At 53.9% G+C, this 21,024-nt stretch overlaps 1 protein-coding gene across 3 annotated transcripts in view; it reads right to left on the reverse strand.

The window, feature by feature from the left end:
• The window catches only part of AGAP3 (ArfGAP with GTPase domain, ankyrin repeat and PH domain 3), a 101,251-nt gene that overhangs the window by 63,705 nt on the left and 16,522 nt on the right, over positions 1-21,024 (reverse strand). The window contains exon 1 of one of the 3 annotated variants that reach the window (XM_033166304.1): positions 7,610-8,470. The exons of the other annotated variants lie outside the window; for them this stretch is intronic. Within the exon in view, the coding sequence (XP_033022195.1) occupies positions 7,610-8,438 (829 nt within the window). The 5' untranslated portion in view covers positions 8,439-8,470. Of the gene's footprint in view, positions 1-7,609; positions 8,471-21,024 lie in introns of those variants that run through there. 3 annotated transcript variants of the gene reach the window in all.

Genomic DNA, 21,024 nt, shown 5'->3' on the forward strand with positions numbered 1-21,024 from the left:
GCTTCCGGCAACCCCAAAGCCTCTCTGGCCACTTCAGAGAGTCTCTCTACAATTCAAAATTGCTTCGAGAGGCTTATTTATAAAGGTACCCAATTTGGGTCGAAATTAATCCAACACGGTTTGCTTGCTTGTTTTAAAAAGATGCCCTTGGATGCTAAAGGGGTGTCAAGTTATTGTGCTTTTGGTGTGAAGTGGGTGTGTGTGTTGAAGATGTGGGTTGTTGGGGGTGATGGGCAAAACAATCCCTCCAACCTTCGTAACACAACCCACAAATTTGATACCTAACCAACACAATGGTGGCACCAGTGTAGCAATACACACACCCCCACCCTAACACACCAACGATTGCTTCTGAACCTTATACACAACATTGGCGTCACAAAGACGCTCCACACCGTCTTGCTGGAAACCCCCTAGTCCAAAAGACAAGGGGGGTGGCCTGTCCCTGAACACGACCCTCAACACCAGCTGAGACCCAGGACCAACCGGCTAAGGGTCCAAAATACCCCAAACAAACACCTATATGACTACATAATAGGAAATCCTTTACAACCTACCCCCCCACTCTTTAACCCAAATCTAACTCCAACCCCACTAGCCCCCTACCCACCACAACCTAGGTCAGCACAACTCCATTGGTTCACTAAACGACACGAAGTGAGAGACACAGAACAACCCGGACGGGTTGGCAAGGAATCGTCCTACCCAACAGGGAAGCAAGATGGCTAACTTAAAAGCAATTACACTAAACGTGGGGGGGGGCTTGCCAATCAGAAGGTCGGTGGTTCGAATCCCTGCGACGGGGTGAGCTCCCGTTGCTTGGTCCCTGCTCCGCAATTCGAAAGCACGCCAAAGTGCAAGTAGATAAATAGGTGCTGCTCCGGCAGGAAGGTAAACGGCGTTTCCGTGCACTGTTCTGGTTCGCCAGAAGTGGCTTAGTCATGCTGGCCACATGAGCTGGAAAAACTGTCTGCGAACAAACGCCGGCTCCCTCGGCCAGTAAAGCGAGATGAGCTCCGCAACCCCAGAGTCATCTGTGACTGGACCCAATGGACAGAGTTCGCTTTACCTTTAGGCTAATATGGTATATCTGCAGGCTGTCCCTGGATCAAGGAACTTTCCTTCTTGAAGTTCTCTGAGCCCTTAACCCATCTGGAGGTTGTCCTCTGAACTAGCCAGATGTTTCCCACAGAATCAATCACAGTCAGTCCGTCATTTGAAAAATAAGACTTCGGAGCCATCTGGCCCCAAAATGGCAACCAGACAATCCGTTTTGGCGACTGCAGCCTCGGTTTAAGGAGCCCTTTGGCCCCTAGCTTCATCGTGGCACAACCAGCTTTCGTGGACGGCCACTGACCTGCGTCCTGACTTGCAGGTTCCCATGAAGGTGCCTGGGTGGGAGGGCTGCAAAAAGGGAGCTCAGAACGAAAGGGAATGCAGGAAAGCCCAGAAAGGGACAGTGGAACGGAGGGAGCAGCCTGACGCAGAGTCAGGCTGTGGGTCCATCTACGCAGCGCCAGCCCCATAGGCTTCGTTCAGGGGGTCCCGGGCATCTCTGCCAGGAACACTAGCAAAATCTGAATTCTGTGGAATTGCAGCGGCAATGCAATAAAATGTAGTATATATTAAAGAAAAGAAGGGATAAAAACGTGATTAGAACTCACTCGGCATCACAGTGGCTACATAACAGGCATAACAGGCATTGGATTGTTGGGGGGGCATTTGGCTCTCCAGGATTTCAGGCAGGGGCTTCCGCCAGCCCTACGGCACCCTCCTGGCCCCTTCCTTCTATCCACAGAGCGCAGGTGTTGCCTGACATTCCCTGCCCCCCCCAAAACACACAAGCTCCCGGTTTGGCCTCTTGCCCAGCTCCTTGGCTTGGCTTGGCATCCCTGGCGATGATGACCTCACCTCACCCCCAGGCTTGTGCCCAGGCACGTCCCTCTGACGTTTACCTGCCCTTCCTGTGCCAAATCTGCTTCCCACTCGGCCCCTCCTGCCCCCACCCAGCATCTTCCCACCAGAGGGTCCCTCCAGACATCTCAGGAAGGCCACAGGACCTCAGGGCTATGGAGCATGCAGAAGACCTCACCCTCAACCCCCAGCAGAATCTCCCAGGAGGGCCGGGAGAGACCCCAGGGCCTGAAACCAGGGTTAGAAACTCAGGTTTATAAGTGAGGCGGCTAATGGGTCCTTGAACCAGTCTGACAGTCACCAAAACGATTTTCCTTGATTACGCAAAAGCATTTGACTGTGTCGACCACAGCAAACTATGGCAAGTTCTTAAAGAAATGGGAGTGCCGGATCACCTCATTTGTCTCCTGAGAAATCTCTATGTGGGACAAGAAGCTACAGTTAGAACTGGATATGGAACAACTGTTTGGTTTAAAATTGGGAAAGGAGTACAACAAGGCTGTATATTGTCTCCCTGCTTATTTAACTTATATGCAGAATTCATCATGCGAAAGGCTGGACTGGATGAATCCCAAGCCGGAATTAAGATTGCCGGAAGAAATATCAACAACCTCAGATACGCTGATGACACAACCTTGATGGCAGAAAATGAGGAGGAATTAAAGAACCTTTTAATGAGGGTGAAAGAAGAGAGCGCAAAATATGGTCTGAAGCTCAACATCAAAAAAACTAAGATCATGGCCACTGGTCCCATCACCTCCTGGCAAATAGAAGGGGAAGAAATGGAGGCAGTGAGAGATTTTACTTTCTTGGGTTCCATGATCACTGCAGATGGTGACAGCAGTCACGAAATTAGAAGACGCCTGCTTCTTGGGAGGAAAGCAATGACAAACGTAGACAGCATCTTAAAAAGCAAAGACATCACCTTGCCAACAAAGGTCCGTATAGTTAAAGCTATGGTTTTCCCAGTAGTAATGTACGGAAGTGAGAGCTGGACCATCAAGAAGGCTGATCGCTGAAGAATGGATGCTTTTGAATTCTGGTGCTGGAGGAGACTCTTGAGAGTCCCATGGACTGCAAGAAGATCAAACCTCTCCATTCTGAAGGAAATCAGCCCTGAGTGCTCACTGGAAGGACAGATCCTGAAGTTGAGGCTCCAGTACTTTGGCCACCTCATGAGAAGAGAAGACTCCCTGGAAAAGACCCTGAGAAAGATGGAGGGCACAAGGAGAAGGGGACGACAGAGGATGAGATGGTGGGACAGTGTTCTCGAAGCTACCAACATGAGTCTGACCAAACTGCGGGAGGCAGTGGAAGACAGGAGTGCCTGGTGTGCTCTGGTCCATGGGGTCACGAAGAGTCGGACACGACTGAACGACTAAACAACAACAACAACAACAAAGTTGCCATTTGGGGGCCTGACAGCTCAAAAGTCGTATTTTTCAGTATGACATTTGGGTTCCTGAAATTCAATCCGATTGTGCAGATAAAATGTAACGGATAGAATTCTACAGGATGGGGTCTTAGTGTGTGAAAAGAGTCCAGATCCAAGGATCCCCACATGGTGGAGATGTCAGACGCCACCCTGGCACCCGGGCATCTTCACTTGGGTCGCAAGTGGCCAAAATCCAGGTGCCTGGCTAATTTCGAACACTGCTCTTGGGTGCTACCTTGGGGTGCCGGGATGGGGGCAGACGTAGCCTGGGTCCTCCTCTCTGGGGCCCTTACCCCAAGTGCAGCCCCTGACCCACTTCACCTCCCACCCCAATTCATTGGGCCTGTGCTTCGTCAGAGGCAACGCTGGATCAGAGCCTCTTGACACCTCCCCATACGGACCATTGCCATGACTAGTCTGCCCTTTATCGTATGCAGATCTGGCCAGGTCCCCGGGAAACCCCAGAGGATCAAACTGCCCCCCCCCACTTTGAGAGCCAGGAAGTTCTCCCATGGCCAGTGACAGAAATATCCCAGGCACATTTTGCGACAACTGTGACCACATGGAGATCTCTGGATGCCAGGCTGGCGACTGGAGGAAGCCAAACGCCCCTTAGAGAAGGAGCTGAAATGTTTTCCTTGAAGCTGGAATGTGTTTTACTCTGAGTTGTTTTATATGATGTTGTAATTGTGTTGTGAACAGCTTTGAGATTTGTTCTTTAAAATATAAAGTGGCACAGAAATGCAATTACAGCCGTACCTTGGTTTTCGAACAGAATGCATTCCGGAAACGTTCGGAAACCAAGGCACGGCTTCCGTTTGGCCGCAGAGTTCCAAGTTGTTTGTGAACTAAGCTGTTTGAAAACCAAGGTATAACTGTAACAACAACAATCAACAACAACAACACCACTTCATTGGAAAAAGGCACCTAGGCATTCCATGGTGGCGACTGTACTCAGGTTTAAGGTACCATTTGGGAATGAGATTGTGTATCTGAGTTTGTGGCGCTCCTTTATTCCTTCTGCACCCCCCTCCCCTCCCCAGAGAAGACCCCTCCCCTCCTCCCCCTTCCCACCAGCAGCTCCTTAGCTTTAGCTTCTGCCCCAGCCAAGGAAGGATCCACTCACAGCAAACCAGGGGGGTGGGAAGCTGCCTTGTACAGAGTCAGAGCAGGGGCCCCTCCAGCTCCATACTGCTGGCACTGACTGGCAGCAGTGCTCAAGGATTTCAGGCAGAGAATCTCTCTCTCCCACCCGTGCCTGGAGGGGCACCAGTGGGGACAGAGGTCTTCTGCTTGCCCAGCAGATGCTCTGCCCACCGAGACACGGAGGATGGATCAAGGCGCATTAGCAACCAGGTGTTTGCCACGGAAAACAAGAGTCTGCAGTCCAAACGAAGTGTCCTCTACCTGAAGGTGCCTGGGTGGGTCGAGGGGCCTGTCCTGTCCCCCCACCTTCCCACCCAGCCGACTGCCAGGGTCTCTAACCACCCAGCCGTGCAGAAATCTGTGGTGGCAGCAGCTGCCTCTTTGGCCAAGCTGGGGTGTGCAGGGTTGTGACAGCTCAGAGGCCCAGAATCATTTGCCCACTGGCACCCACCTCTAAGGTGGCAGCTGGGAGGGAGGGGGGCTGGCAGCTGCGCACCAGGCGCTCTGCACACCTGGCCTTGGGGTGGGAGGGGAGAGAGGAGAGAGAATGGCTCTCTCTAGAGGTTCTTGGTGCAACGATTCTGGAGCCCCCCCCAGGTGGAGGGGGGGAGACTCCCACACCCACATTCCTGGCCCACCCGCAGCCCAGGGTCAAGGGGCTCCCTTGGCTCACCAGCATTCCTGCCTGCCCTCTGCTTCTTGTCTGGGGTTGGTCTGTGAGCAGCCAGAGGGAAAGGATCACAGAGTTGGAAGGGACCCCCAAGGGCCATCTAGTCCAACCCCCTGCAATGCAGGAATCAGGGTGGATAAAAATCAGTGAATTAAAAAAAATACAAATTGATTTTTTTTAATTTAAATTGGATTTTTAAAATAAAATCCTTTTGGAGGAAAAATCTTTCTAAAGATAGTTTTCTATTTAATAGTTTTCTATTTAGGGGTATCTGAAGAAGTGTGCATGCACACGAAAGCTCATACCAAGAACAAACTCAGTTGGTCTCTAAGGTGCTACTGGAAGGAATTTTCTATTTTGTTTCAACTATGGCAGACCAACACGGCTACCCACCTGTAACTTTTCTATTTAAGTTAAATTATACACTAGACTCTAAAGGTTATTCATCAAAAAATAAGGATTTGTTTTAAGTTTTGCACTCAAAGCTTTAAAAAAAAAATTGTTTAACCACACCAGTTAACAAACATGGATACATATGTTATAATGTTATTGTTTTAGTTAAATAAATTGTTAAAATTGTTATTAAGGAAATGATTGTTTTTCTCCTTCCAAGAAAGTACAGCAGGAAAGTTGTCCAAATATAAACAGTTAACTTATTAAACCTCACAATCATTTCATAATTATCTATGTATTTCTGATAGTATAACCAAATCAGTATTTTTTTTTATATAACTGTAAAAACTATTCTGAAAATTTATTATTCCAAAAATGAAACCTTCATCTAGTTGCAATTAAGATTATACCAGCGAGAATGAGTCTTTCTGCAAAAAAAGGAGAGATTTAAATCAAGTCTTACTGACTAGTCTCGTGATTTAAATCGATTTGATTTCAATCAAATCCACCCTGGCAGGAATCACAGCTGAAGCATCGCTGACAAGTGACCTTCCAACCTCTGAACTACATTGTCACCCAGGAAGGAGAACCCCGAGGTGGATGGAGAAGTGGCCAGGGTGGGGCTGGGAGAGAAGAGAGCATTTTTAAAGGGAGCCCCCTCCCGCTGCAAACAGGCACGCCAAGCCACGCCACTTCCATGCCCCTCCCTTGCCAGCTTCTAGGCAGACTCCAGCTAAGCGCCTCCCCCCCCCCCGCGCAGAAGAAGAGTTTGGCTGTCCAGCCTCCCCCCAGAACTACATTGTCATCAAGGGCAAAAGTCCTCCTGGCACCGCCTCAAAATCTCTCCCCGCCCCCCCCAGCCCAGCCAAGGGACACTCCTTGGCCACAGTGGGACTTCGACTGCAGGTTGCCACTGGGTCTAAACACCCCCCAGAAAAAGGTGTGGACTCCTGCCAGTTGCCCTCCAGCAAGCCCAGTCTCAGTTAACAACCTAGCAATGCTAGCGGCCTACTCCGCAGGGTTGATGGGTTAAAATCGCAATCATAATAATTATTTTGGCATACTGTACGTGGGGCTAAAAAGTTGCAAACGAGAGTTTAGGCGTAGACCACATAAGAGGGGCAGGAGGGAAAGACACAGGAAGGAGCTGCCTTCGAACACTCTAGCTCAGCATTGCCAACCCAGACTGGCAGCACCGGAGGCGTTCCCAGTCCTGTGTGCAGCTGCCGGCAGGGACTGAGCCAGGAATGTTCTGCATGCAGAGCGGGTGTTCTATCGCTGAGCTACGATGCCTGAGAGTCAGTGGTGGAACAGCGGTTAGGGTCACAAAATCACAGAAATGTAGAGTCGGAAGGGACCCCAAAGGTCATCCAGTCCAACCCCCTGCAATGCAGGAATCTCAGCTAAAGCATCCATGGGAGGTGTCCAGCCCACCTCTGCTTAAAAGCCCCCAAGGAAGGAGAGGAGGATCATTGTCTAAAAGCTCTTACTGTCAGAAAGGTCTTCCTGTTCTCACAGTGGCCAACCACCACATGCCTCAGATGGAAACCAGCAAGCAGGATTCGAACTCAAGAGCAATGCTGTCCCCTCCAGGGGTTCCTCTGACTATGGAGGCAGAACAGAGCCATCCTGGCTGGTAGTTATTGAAAGCCGTCTCCTCCATGAATTCTTTTATAGCCACCCCTATTTCTTGTGGGAGGGAGTTCCACAGTTTAACTTTATTAAACTGACCAGCCAACCTCTGCTTAAAACCCTTCAATGGTGAGAGGAGGACCTGGGAGAGACCACCTGCAAATCCACCCACTCAGCCATGAAGTGGCCAGTCACTTGCTCTGCACCTAGCCTACCTGGCAGGGCTGTTGTGGGGTGGAGGAGGAGGAATATGCAGGCCACCTCCAGCTGCATGGAGGAACAGGTGGGATATATATGCAACAAAGAAATCAATTAAATATAATACCGTCCACCTCCCCAGACCCCCCCCAAACAAAATCACAGCCTTGGTGCTGCTTCAGGGGTGTCCCCCCACCCACCCGGCTTTTCTCCGTCCTTACCGGGCGATCTCCCGCTGCTGCGGCGGCTCCCCACAGAGACGAGGATGGGCTCGGCTCCCGGGAGGCTCCAGAGGGCGCTGGCGGGGCTCCCGCGGGGGTCGAGGGGGCTGAAGGAGCGGCCCGCGCAGCGTTCTCGGCGCCGGAGGCGGCCCGCCAGCAGTTTCCACAGGCTGCCGCCTCCTCCTCCTCCGCCGTCGGGGCGCGCCCGGTCCCCCCGGGGCTGCGCGGCGTCGGGGTAGAGCAGGTCCCGCTTGCTGGGGAAGGTGTGCAGGGAGTTGGCGTCGCCCTCGCTGCGGGTGCGGAGGCGCGCGGGGCGCAGCAGGCCGGAGCCCGAGCGGTGCAGCTCGTGGCCGCGGCGCAGGCGGAAGCTGAAGCTCTTGCGCAGCGAGCTGAGGCCCTTGCGCGCCCCGTCGGCGCGGGCGCCGAACAGGTTCCAGCGCCGGCTGCCCCACAGCGAGCCGCCGCGCAGGAACCCCCCGGGCTCCGTCGGGGGCGCCTCCGTCGGCGGGAAGGCGGCGCTGCCCGGGCGCGGCGGCCCTTCGTCGTCGTGCCGTCGGGGCGAGCGGAGGCGCAGGAAGTCCAGGAAGCCGCTGCGCGCTCGCGTCGGGGGCCGGGCGGCTCCGAGGGGACCTACGCCCAGCCCGTTGCCCACCGAGCAGAGGCTCTTGGGGCGCTGGCGCTGGCGCTCGGCCGCCTTGAGGGCCGCCTGGACGGCGGGCACGCCTTGCAGGTCCAGCGACTCGCATACGCTGACGGCGCGGCGCGGGCAAGCGCGGGGGGTCCCCGGCGGGCGGCCCGCTTCACTCCAGCGCCAGCCCTCGGCAGCCATCCTCGACGGCGCGCCCTAGCCGGCTGCCGCTGCTGGGCATCCCCGCGGGGCTCACGGCCGGCCCCGGGCCGCCCCGCGCCCCATGCCGCCGCCGCCGCCGCGTCCGCGCTGGCCTGGCCCCGTCGCTGGCAGAGCCTCCTCTGGCTCGCGCATCGCAGCCCGCGCCAGGCAGCGACGTGCCCGGGCCTGGCCCCGACAGCGCCTCGCAAACTCTGGCGCGGATCCCGCCCTGCCCGGAGCGGAGGCCCGACGGGCGCGCAGCTGGGAAGGCGCCTCGCGGCTCCCACGGCGGGGCCGAGGAAGAGGGCGAGCCGTCGGGCCACCCAGCCCTGGGGCGAGGAGCTGCGCGGTGGGGCCAGCGGAAAGGCAAACACGGGCTCGTCCGTTTGGGAGGCTGCGGGCGAGATCCACTCCAGAAAGGCTTGCTGTGAGTGGGGCCAGTTCTGGAGACTCCAAACCCGGCCCCCGAGCTCAGGCCTCTGCCAGGAGGGACGGGCGCCCATTAGCCGCCACCCCCAACGCAGCCCGAGAGCTTCCGAACCCCCGAACCGTTTCTTTCCTAATGCAACAGCACCCTCTGCTGGACAGTCGAGGCCCAGCCCGGAGCCCGGCCAACCCTGCGGAAAAGATAAGGCCCCCCAGGTCAAGGAAAGGTTAATCCACGCAGCCCAGAGGCGTCTCCTCTGGCGAGCGGCTGTCAGTCACTTGTCCATCCCCACCCCCATGCCGGGAACTGAACCCGGGACTGTCTGCGCACAAAAGAGCCTCCTGCTCTGGAGGGTAGGACTCGAACCCATGGCTTCAAGTTACAAGAAATGAAGATTCCGACTAAACATCAGGAAGAACTTTCTGACAATAAGAGAACTGTTTGGCAGTGGTTGGACGGCCATCTGTCAGGGATGCTTGAGCTGAGATTCCTGCATTACTGGGGGTTGGACTAGATGACCCTTGGGGTCCCTTCCAACTCTACAATTCTGTGATTCTATGAAAGCAGGGGGCTCTAAGCGTGGTTTCTGCCAACAGCCAGTGCATGGAAGCTTCTGGGTGGAAGAGGTGAAGGGGGAAGGACAGCTGTCTCTGCCTCCGCGGAGGAGCAACATCTTTGGCTCAGATGAATTTGTCTGTGGCAGCTTCCACCAGAAGAACCCCCTGCACACGAGTAATGGCATAGCCGTTACAGGTGCCACATGATACCTGCTCCATGTTTGTGAGAAATCAATCTTTTAGTTAGTGTGATCTTGGCACTTACACTTTGGAACTCCCTGCCTATTGATACCAAGCAGGTGCCTTTACTGCAATCTTTTGGGCACCTAAAAACATTTGTGTTTGGATAAGCCTTCTAGTTGCTTAGGAAGCTTAGGTGCCTTACTGGGGGGGGGGGGGGTCTGTTGCTGTTTAACTCTTTGAAAGCTTTAAATTGTGGTCAATTTTTCCTATGGCTAATTTTATTTTATTTGTAAATTGCTCAGAGATTGGGGTTGATTTATTTTCCCCAGTAACTGGTGTATAAAATTTAGGAAATAAAACAACCCCCAGGCAGAAGCTCACAGCCTCCCTTGATACTGAGAGCCACAGATCCGCCTGCCAGGCTGCCTTGGCACAGGCTGGCCATTGGTGGCCAATCCGAGGTTTGCAGAAGGTGGCACATGCCATTTCCTGCCCGTGAGAGGCGGCCCTCAGAGCTGGCTTGTTGGATCCCCGGCCAACATCCACATAGAACGGCGCAAGTTCCTCCCCTCGGACTTTGCCGCTTGCCTGAGGGGCCTCTTCGCGTGTGAAAGTCCAGTCTGCCTTTGGCCGGGAGCGGCGGCCTCCGAAGGGGCACGGAGCCACAGCGACCCATCCAGGTTTGGGGAAAGTGGGTCACTCCTGGGGCTCCTTCACAGAGACTCAGCCCACCGGAGTGACTCCGATTCTCAAGCCTTTATTGGCATACGTGCAAGAAAATAAAATAAAATAAAAATACCCTGCATCTAACACTCAAGTTAGTGCCGTATAGCATTCACAAATCCTCACTGCAGGTTGCAGAAACCTGGCTACTACAGTGGTACCTTGGGTTACGGACCCGATCCGTTCCGGGGTGCCGTTCACACCCCGAAAAGTCCGTAACCCGAGCGGTGTGTTTGTGCATGTGCAAAAGCGCAATATCGCACTTCTGCACGTGCAGCGAAACCTGGAAAACCCGGAAGTAAACACTTCTGGGTTTGCAGCGTTCGTAACCCGCGTCGTTCGCAACCCTCAGCAAACGCAACACGAGGTACGACTGCACCTCCATCCTGAGTAAACATAAGGAAGGCTACCTTGCATTTGTCCGAATTCCACTCCCTAATAGCAACCACCTGTTATTAGGGAGTGGAATTCGGACAAATCAAACATTGATCAAACTGTCAGATACCAGGGTCAGGGAAAGGAACACGCAAGGCTGGTCCCATTTGTCTCTGTCCAGAGAGGCCCAGTCTTTCTGGAATCTCCCCTGTAGCGCTGCTGAGGGCAAGCCACTCAGTCTCGCCAGCGTGTGGGCCCTGCGTCGATTCGGGTTGGTCAAAGGGGAGAGAAATTCGGCCCTGGCTTCTCACCTCGCACAATCCCCAGACTTGCCCAGTTGTTCTTCCCAATTTGGCTGCCCAAGAAGAAGAAGAAGAAGAAGAGTTTGGATTTGATATCCCGCTTTTCACTACCCGAAGGAGTCTCAAAGCGGCTAACATTCTCCTTTCCCTTCCTCCCCCAAAACAAACACTCTGTGAGGTGAGTGGGGCTGAGAGACTTCAGAGAAGTGTGACTAGCCCAAGGTCACCCAGCAGCTGCATGTGGAGGAGCGGAGACACGAACCCGGTTCCCCAGATTACGAGTCCACCGCTCTTAACCACTACACCACACTGGCTCTCCAGTGTGTTCTTGGGATCCGTTGACTTAACAATCTGCGTTGGATTATTTCAAGCGTGGAATTTCCGGACAAGCCGCACAGGGTGCCTGGTGACACTCCTCTCTCTCTCTCTCATTTTATTCTCAATCCCACTCAACCATCCCGATGGTGGGTATTCGGCTAACAGGTCCATAACCAGACTATTAGGTGATGCAGCCGCAAGTGTTGGCAGCCACCCTAAAAGTCTTTGGCTTGTTTCTAGGCATCGGGCAGCGCAGGGGACACCATTTGGTACATCCAAAACCTGTTTGAGGGCAGCAGAGTCCACAGAACAGCTTTGCAGCCACAGCGGCCTTGCAAGATCTCTTAAGAAGCTGAGGAATCTGTCCCCGTTGGAATTGCTCCAAATCTTGCTCCTGGCTGTTTCCCCGTAGAAAGCCACCCCCACCCCCTGGAGGCCCTGCTGTCTTCATCTTCATCTCAGGGTCTTCATCTTCATCTCAGGGTCACGGGTTCAAGCTTCACGTTGGGCAAAAGATTCCTGCATTGCAGGGGCTGGAGCAGACGACGGTTTCTTCCAACCCGTACAATTCTATGATGGCCACAGGAGGGCAGCCGAGGCCACTTGGCGGAAGGATCTGAGCTTTCCTTTGCCTTCTGGATTCTGTGCCAGAGTTCAGCAGGTCAGCAGAGATCTCTGGGACCCCAATCCCCCTCCTCTCTTGCAACAAAGCCTGCCTCATCCAGGGCATCAATCACCTGCGTGTGACACAGAAGTCGGGGACGCCACACAGCCAGGTTTCTTAGCTGGGTGTGTGTGTGTGTGTGCGCCACACAGGAGTCCCTGCTCAGAGGCACCCACTGGCCGTTCAGCTCTGCCCTCCTGGGGGGAAGGGAGTGAGAAGGGTCCCCCGAAGCCCCTGGGGCCAGGGGGCAAGAGCTGCCTCAAGGATCTCTTGACTCCCTCAGCGGAGAGAGCCCCCTGTCCTCCTTGGGAGTTGCAGACCCCGGCTGCTGTCTTCTGCAGTCTCCCCTGCTGCAACTGTGCAAAGCACCATCAAGGCCTTTCAATATTGGCATCTGGATGGGGTATTATTTGCACAAAGACTTGTATGCCGCTGTGTCATGGACAAATTATCAAAGCAGCTTGCAGCAGTAAAACCAGACAAAAAAGGTAGAAAGAGGGGCATTAGTTAACCATGGATTAACCCCAAGATTAAGAGTCTTTTGCTCTACCAACTGAGCTACACCCGTTTCCCCCCCCCACTTGCTTTGGGGGCATCCTGGGGGGGGGGTGTCCTCCCCATGTCCTGACTGAGGAGGGGGTGCTGCCCCCTTCAGTCCTAACCCTGCCCTGGAGAGGGAAGAGCAGCAAGAGGGGCTTTTCTTGGGGCTCCAGCTATGAGACCAAGAGAAAGGCAAATTGGGAGTTGCAGAATCACAGAAGGGAGCTTGGGGAGGGACCCCCGAGGGGCATCTAGCCCAACCCCCTGCAAGGCAGGACTCCCAACTAGAGCACCCACGACAGGCGGCCACCCGACCTCTGCTTCAAAGCCTCTGGTGAAGGTCTTTCGCGCGGGATCCACGTTCTGCTCAAGAGTAGACCCATTGGGAGCTCTCAACTGCAACGGGGCTGAGTTGGGTCCCCTCTGAGCAGAACTGACTCGGCTGAAGGCAACTCTCGGGGCTCCGGTGGGGAGGAGAGAGAAAGCGAAGAGGCACGAGGGGGCGCCGGGGGCGGTTGCGCAGGGGGGGGGAGAGATCTGAGGACAAGCGGCCCAAGACACTCCCCCCCCCATCACAGGCAAGGGGAAGGGGAGGGCGAGGGTGCCCCCCCATCCCGTGCCAGGCTGCGGGCGCCTGGAGAAACGTCCGGATGATATTTTTTTTGGGGGGGGGGAGTGACGCCCGCCTGTCCGGACGTCAGTCGCGGACCCGGAGGGGCTGCGCAGTTGGGCTCGCGCGTCATTGGGGGGAGGGAGGACCGGAAAGAGCTCCGCCCCCGCACGCCACTCCCCCCCCCCCGCTCCATCCGCCTTTCTCGTCCTCGGCTGCATCTCTCCCTGCTCGCAATGCAGAAAACCCAGCAGCGGAATAACATCCCCGCAAGCTCTGCTAGGAAGGAACGAGTGAGGAGGGGTCCCCAAAGGGCATCTAGTCAGGAATCACAACTCAGAAACTCGTCTTCCGGGTCTGCCCTTCTGCCAGTTGCAATGGGGTCGTTCTGCTGGGCACCCACCCAGACATCACCCATCACCCTTCTAGTCACTGCTGAAACCCTCACTTACCCCCCCCAGCCCCTGCTCCAGCCCTTCATTAATTGCCCTCCTCCTGCAAGTGACTTCACAATCCCCACCATATTATTATTATTATTATTATTATTATTCATCTGTTTTTTTCTCTCTGACAGGTTCTCAAGGCAGCTTACAGATAAAATAAGAACAGCTAAAGACATGGGGGGGACTAAAACAATTAAATATTGAAAAATTAAAACTATATATATATATATATATATATATATATATATATAAAGAATAGCACAGCACCAGCCCTCTCCCCCTCCCTTCAGGAAAAACAAAAAGTAGCCCACTTTGCAGGGCTGGCGTAAGCCACCCTCTCTCAGCCACCTGCAAGATGCGCCAGGACAACTGCACTAGGATCAACAGTGCATTTTAAACGTTTGCAAACTTAGAAGACATTTTTGTTTTGGGGTATGAAGTATGACCCAGGTCTGCGCTAAAATGCTGCATCCCAGAGTTGAATCTCTGCAAGGCAGGATCCTGCTTCTCCTGCAGGAAAGGCTTGAGGCCCAAGCAAGAGGAATGTGTGTTTTGCGCTGGCTTTCTCCGTGTCTATTGGCTGGATCCCTCTTCCCAGGTGCCAGTCATTGCTATGACTCCGCTCACTGGCTGGAAACGCCAGAGAGGCGGGGGCAGGCGAGTTTCCCAGCAGAACCAAGGAGGATAAAGGGGGATTGTGGCTCAGGAAGGAGGGAAGAGCCCCATTCATGTGATGCTTGCACATCTGAGCGGAGGGTCACACATGTGCGAATGTCTGCAGACATGCACCCAAACATGCACGCTCTGGCACGTGAGGCCGTGGCCGGGAATGCAGCCTCCTCCATGGCCTGAACCGATGTGTGATTATTGATTATCAAGAAGCTCGTTTCTCCGAGCTCATGCACAGGGTGCAGATGTGAAAATAAAGGGGTTTCGAGCATTTATTCCACCATTTCAGACAGAAGTGTTAAATCTCACAGAGGTGCCCGGAAAAGGGGAAACAGGAGGCCCACAAAGAGCTCCCCCCTCATTTGCCTGGTAGACCATCAAATGCGTCACTGGCAATGCATTCGAACAGATCAGAGAAAGACCTTCTTCTTCACGCAGGGCAGAGTCAGACTGTGGAACTCCCTCCCACTGGAAGAAGTGATGGCCACCAACCTGGTTGGCTTTAGAAGAGGATTATACAAATTCACAGAGGAGGAGAGGGCTATGGATGGCGACGGACCACAAGGGCTCTGCTCTGCCTCCACAGTCAGAGTCAGCCGTGCTTCCAAATCCTGGATGTTAAGACGCCACAGGAGGGGAGAAAGAGGTTACAGGAGTTCATCTCCATCTCCTAAAGGCAACTTCAGCACAAATCCTGCTTGCAGGTTCCCCGCAATGGGAATCTGGTCAGCGACTGTAAGAACTAGAGGGTGTTGGACTAGACAAGTCATTGGCCTCATCCAGCAGGCTCTTCTTATAGAGCTGGAAGGGACGGCGAGGGTCATCTAGCCCAACCCCCTGCTACAGTATACAGGAATCTTTTTGCTCAATGTGGCACTCGAACCCATGACCCTGAGATTGAGAGTCTCTATGGACAGAGGGGTGGAGGCTTGTCCCGCTGGGGGGGGGGTCCCTTGGGGCACCTGGCTGGCCATTGTGAGAACAGGAGACTGGGCTGGGTGGGCCCGATCCAGCAGGCACTTAGGAAGGTGTACACCAGGGGTCAGCAAACTTTTTCAGCAGGGGGCCGGTCCACTGTCCCTCAAACCTTGTGGGGGGAAGGACTATATTTTGGTGAAAAAAATGAACGAATTCCTATGCCCCACAAATAACCCAGAGATGCATTTTAAATAAAAGCACACATTCTACTCATGTAAAAACACACTGATTCCTGGACTGTCCGCGGACCAGATTTAGAAGGCGATTGTGCCGCATCCGGCCCCCGGGCCTTAGTTTGGGGACCCCCGGTCTACACCATTGCACAGCCACAAGCAAGAGCTCCTCTCTCAGGCTTCTCGGTGGGGAAGGCGGCGATGTGACAACCCACAGCCGCGAACAAGGGAGACTGCTCCACACGGCCCAGACCCTTGTCCCCGGGGCTGTCAGGATGCAGTGCAAGGGCTTTCCGGAATGGGAGGGCTCTCTGTTTCCCGGGAGCAAGCAAGCAAGCGGGGTGTGTGTGTCATTGAACAGGTCTGGCATAAGAGACAAAAGGGGCTGGGAATATGTGACCTATTTGAGGGTTCCCCCCTCCCCGCTTGCGGATACTGCTCAGACACCTGACTCAGCCTGCAAAAGTGTGCTGGGGGCGTTATTTGTATATATCTCCCCCCTTTTTGCTTGTGCTGCTGAGTCACCTCATCTGGGTCACCCGGCTCAGCCAGCTGTGGAAAGCCAAAGGCTTGTCGTCAGGACCCCGTTTGCTGGGTGGGCAAAAAGAGGAGGACCCCGTGAGGAAGGCTGGGGAGGAGTCCGGGGGGGGGGGGTCACCTGGAGATCCAAGCACGGGGTGGGGGCAGATGGGGGGAGGCTTGTGGGGCCCCTGGCACCCCGGTTCACCTTCCTCCCTGTAGGCAGATGGAAAGATATTTGCAAAGGCGGGGAAGGGGCTGGAAGGGGAAGGGGAGACGCAGGCGGGGGGGAGTGTGCCCCCCCCCAAGAAAAACAGGAGTTCCATGAGGCAGTCTGTGCATGAGAGGCTAGGCTCTTCCCCTGGAGTGGGAGCCAGGGCCCAGCACACCCACCATTCACCACAGGAAAGCAAGGGGATGATGGGCTTGAGGGCATCCTGATCAAGTTTGCAGATGACACCAAATTGGTAGGGGTGCTAATATCCCAGAGGACAGGATCACACTTCAAAATGACCTTAACAGATTAGACAACTGGGCGAAAGCAAACAAGATGAATTTTAACAAGGAGAAATGTAAAGTACTACACTTGGGCAAAAAAGAAAAAAGAAAGGCACAAATACAGGATGGGTGACACCTGGCTTGAGAGCAGTACGTGTGAAAAGGATCTAGGAGTCTTGGTAGACCATAAACTTGACCTGAGTCAACAGTGTGATGCAGCAGCTAAAAAAGCCAATGCAATTCTGGGCTGCATGAATAGGAGTATAGCGTCTAGATCAAGGGAAGTAATAGTACCACTATATTCTGCTCTGGTCAGACCTCACCTGGAATACTGTGTCCAGTTCTGGGCACCACAGTTCAAGAAGGATACTGACAAGCTGGAACGTGTCCAGAGGAGGGCAACCAAAATGGTCAAAGGCCTGGAAACGATGCCTTATGAGGAACGGCTTAGGGAGCTGGGTATGTTTAGCCTGGAGAAGAGAAGGTTAAGGGGGGATATGATAGCCATGTTCAAATATATCAAAGGATGTCATATAGAGGAGGGTGAAAGGTTGTTTTCTGCTGCTCCAGAGAAGCGGACACGGAGCAATGGATTCAAACTACAAGAAAGAAGATTCCACCTAAACATTAGGAAGAACTTCCTGACAGTAAGAGCTGTTGGACAGTGGAATTTGCTGCCAAGGAGTGTGGTGGAGTCTCCTTCTTTGGAGGTCTTTAAGCGGAGGCTTGACAGCCATCTGTCAGGAATGCTTTGATGGTGTTTCCTGCTTGGCAGGGGGTTGGAGTGGATGGCCCTTGGGGTCTCTTCCAATTCTAGGATTCTATGATTCTATGACCTGCCTGTCCTTAGAAGCACAGAATTGTAAAGTTTGGAGGGACCCTGTGGGTCATCTAGTCCAACCCCCTGCTATAGCAGGAATCACAGTTCCAGAGACACTGGCGGGTGGACACTCAGCCTCTGATTAATAACCTCCAATGAAGGAGAGTCCACCGCCTTCTGAGGGAGTCGAACAGCGGAAGCAGACAGCCGGCTACGCGGACGCCTCTGACCCTGGCCTCCCCTGGGCGACCGAAGGGCTCCTGCCTGGCAGAAGAGGAGCTGCCCCCCATGGGAAGAAGCACGATGCTTGGCAGGAGCACCCCAGCCTTTGGACAAGAGAGGGATTTAGACTGGCTCCTGGGGGGCAGAAGCCCAGAGCCGAGTCCCAGGGGCAAGGAGGAGCAGGAGAGCGGAAGCAGTGAGCAGGGAAAGGCAGGGAAAGGCACAACAACACGCTCGGTCTCCGTTCTTAGTTCTTGATTATATGCCACCCTTCTGAGTCTGGGAGGAACTTGAAAGGAAGGTAACCAAATTCAGACAGGTGACAAGTGACCCCTGAGGGCCACAATGCCCCCGAGGCTGCACCTCCTCTGGACTACTGCAAGGCTCCGGCTCTGGGGCCTCTGCTGCAGAACTCCTGGGGGCCGCAGTTAGCGCAAAAGGAGACAGGAAAAATAGCTGCCCGGGGGGGGGGCATGTTATGCCAGTTTTGACATGAACAAGCTGCATCCCTGGCTCCGTGAAACTCCCTTCCCAGAGAGGCTTGCCTGGCACCAACTTCATTCCCTTTCTGTCCCCCGTTGGCTCAAGAAATTGGCAGAGGCCATTTCCGGCGCCATCCCACTTCTTTCCCTGTGGCCCTGGGCTTCTACCTGCCGCCGTTTGTCCCTGGCCTTGCGTGGCATTTCTTCCGATGCCTTCTCCTCCGTTGCTCTGGGAAACAAGGCTGAAGAGCAGCTCCCGTTCAAATGAAAAGCAGCAAGGGGAGGGGGGGGGGAAAGCTGTCTGCCTGAACAGCGACCAGAAAACATTTTGCTCCCTGCAGGTCTGCATGATATTGCACCCCAAAAGGCGACCCAAATCCATCTCCCTGCTTGCTGGTGTTCCCCCGCTGCTGAAAGGAGGAGTCCGGCAGACACCTGCCCTTGCTCTCTCTCCCCCCCCACAGCCTCTCTGCAGGGCAAGGCCAGCTGGGCATTAAGACCCAAAAGCTTCTGCAGGCAGTAGCTTAACAGGCAGAGCTGGCCTGGAACCTCAGGCGGGTTTATTAATAACACTTAGCAGAATTCGTCTCTAAATCCCACTTGCTCTTCTGCAGGGATGCAAAATATTGCTCTGCCCAGGTGTATTTGCAAAGATACAGGCACCCACTGAACTTAGCCGGAGGCTCATTTGTCTCCTTCCTTAATGGATGCAGACGACAAGCACCAGCCCTGCCAGCCCCTTTCGGATTCGGGTGGCATTTATCCTGAGGCAGGCAGGCAGGCAAGCAGGGAACCTGCCAGAACAGGCGCCCACCAGGGCCCTTTCCGAGCCTCGGAAGGGACATTGTGTCCTCTCCTGGAGAACTTCTGCTGCAGCCTCCTTATTTCTGCGGAGGCCACAGACCGAGGCTCCGCCTCGCTTGGAAATCAGGAAACTGAGCCGCCGGCAAGACGCCAAAGGCACTTCCTTCCCATTTGCAGAACAAGCGTCAAGAGAAAGGGTCCCGTTTTGCTGTCGGAAGAGGAGCAGCTGTTTAATTTGTTCCTCCTGGCGGATGAAGCGTCACTGCAGTCGTTCCAGTTCCCTCAAGGCAGTGGATGGCTGCAGCTGGTTTGGACCACAACTCCCAGCAGTCCCTGCTGGCACAGCTCCATGGGGGTGGGGCAGCAGGTGGGAGCACAGTCACGCTGGACTGGGGGTGATGGGATTTGTAGTCCAACTTGGACGGTACCAAGACGGGGAAGGCAAGGCTCAGGAATTCCTGGGCTCCTGGAAGTTTCACTGCTGAGGTTGTGTCTACGTCCATTACAAACTTGTGTTTCACCTCTAGGGTGTGTTGCAGCACAGGAAAACACAAGAAAGGCAAAGAGCCCCCAGTTCCAGGAACACCCTTCCATGTATAACCCCCCCCTTTATCTGTTTATTTAACTTATATGCAGAATTCATCATGCGAAAGGCTGGGCTGGATGAATCCCAAACCGGAATTAAGATTGCCGGAAGAAATATCAACAACCTCAGATACGCTGATGATACTACCTTGATGGCAGAAAGTGAGGAGGAATTAAAGAACCTTTTAATGAGGGTGAAAGAGGAGAGCGCAAAATATGGTCTGAAGCTCAACATCAAAAAAACTAAGATCCTGGCCACTGGTCCCATCACCTCCTGGCAAATAGAAGGGGAAGAAATGGAGGCAGTGAGAGATTTCACTTTCTTGGGTTCCATGATCACTGCAGATGGTGACAGCAGTCACAAAATTAAAAGACACCTGCTTCTTGGGAGAAAAGCAATGACAAACCTAGACAGCATCTTAAAAAGCAGAGACATCACCTTGCCGACAAAGGTCCGTATAGTTAAAGCTATGGTTTTCCCAGTAGTAATGTACGGAAGTGAGAGCTGGACCATAAAGAAGGCTGATTGCCAAAGAATTGATGCTTTTGAATTATGGTGCTGGAGGAGACTCTTGAGAGTCCCATGGACTGCAAAAAGATCAAACTTAACCATTCTCAAAGAAATCAGCCCTGAGCGCTCACTAGAAGGACAGATCCTGAAGTTGAGGTTCCAGTACTTTGGCCACCTCATGAGAAGAGAAGACTCCCTGGAAAAGACCCTGATGTTGGGAAAGATGGAGGGCACAAGGAGAAGGGGACGACAGAGGGTGATATGGTTGGACAGTGTTCTCGAAGCTACTAGCATGAGTTTGGCCAAACTGCGGGAGGCAGTGGAGGATAGGCGTGCCTGGCGTGCTCTGGTCCATGGGGTCACGAAGAGTCAGACACGACTGAACGACTGAACAACAACAACAACAATCTGTAGATCTCAGTGCGGTTCACAACAGAAAACTGCAGTATATATCAAGTGGGGGATTTGAGGCCAGGTCTCCCAGACGGATGCTTTATAGACAGATTTTCAATCTGCCCCAGCTCATTCATCACAGGATTTAAGAACCAGGTTCTGCACAGAACTGGAAAATGTTTTACACCCCAAGGCTTCATATCTGACCGTGGAACAGAATCCCTCCGAAAGAGGTGGTCTCTCTTTGGTTGGAGGGTTTTAAGCACAGGTTGGACGGCCACCTGCCAAGGATACTTGAGTTGAGATTCCTGCACTGCAGGGGGTTGGACTAGATGACTCCTGGGGGTCCCTCCAAAGTCGGCCCTTCTGGGATTCTGTTATTCTCCCCTGTCCCAGTCGGATACATTATCGCCAAACCCGCCTCAATCAAGGAGACAGTGCAGGTTCTGTGCAGAGCTGGGAAATATTTTGCATCCCGAGGAACTGGGCTCAAGAAATTGAATGTTAAGCGATATATTGATATATAAGTCCATATCGTGATATCGTGACCTGGCAATATATTGCAAATCTTGATGTGTGTGTGTGTTGGTCCCGCCCTGCTCTTCACTGCACTAGCGACGGAGAGGAAGGTCACCGCAGGACAGAGAGCTTAAGCCCCGGTTGGCGCTGCCAGATGGGCACACACGTCCCCTCGCCCCCCTCCCCCTTTCGCTTCTGACCCCGGGGAAGGCTGGCAGGCGGGTGGAGAAGGTCAGGCAAGCTTCCTCTCCAGCTGTGAGCTTGCTGGCCA

The sequence above is a fragment of the Lacerta agilis genome, chromosome 12 (genome assembly GCF_009819535.1).
Source record: "Lacerta agilis isolate rLacAgi1 chromosome 12, rLacAgi1.pri, whole genome shotgun sequence".
Lineage (NCBI taxonomy): Eukaryota > Metazoa > Chordata > Lepidosauria > Squamata > Lacertidae > Lacerta > Lacerta agilis.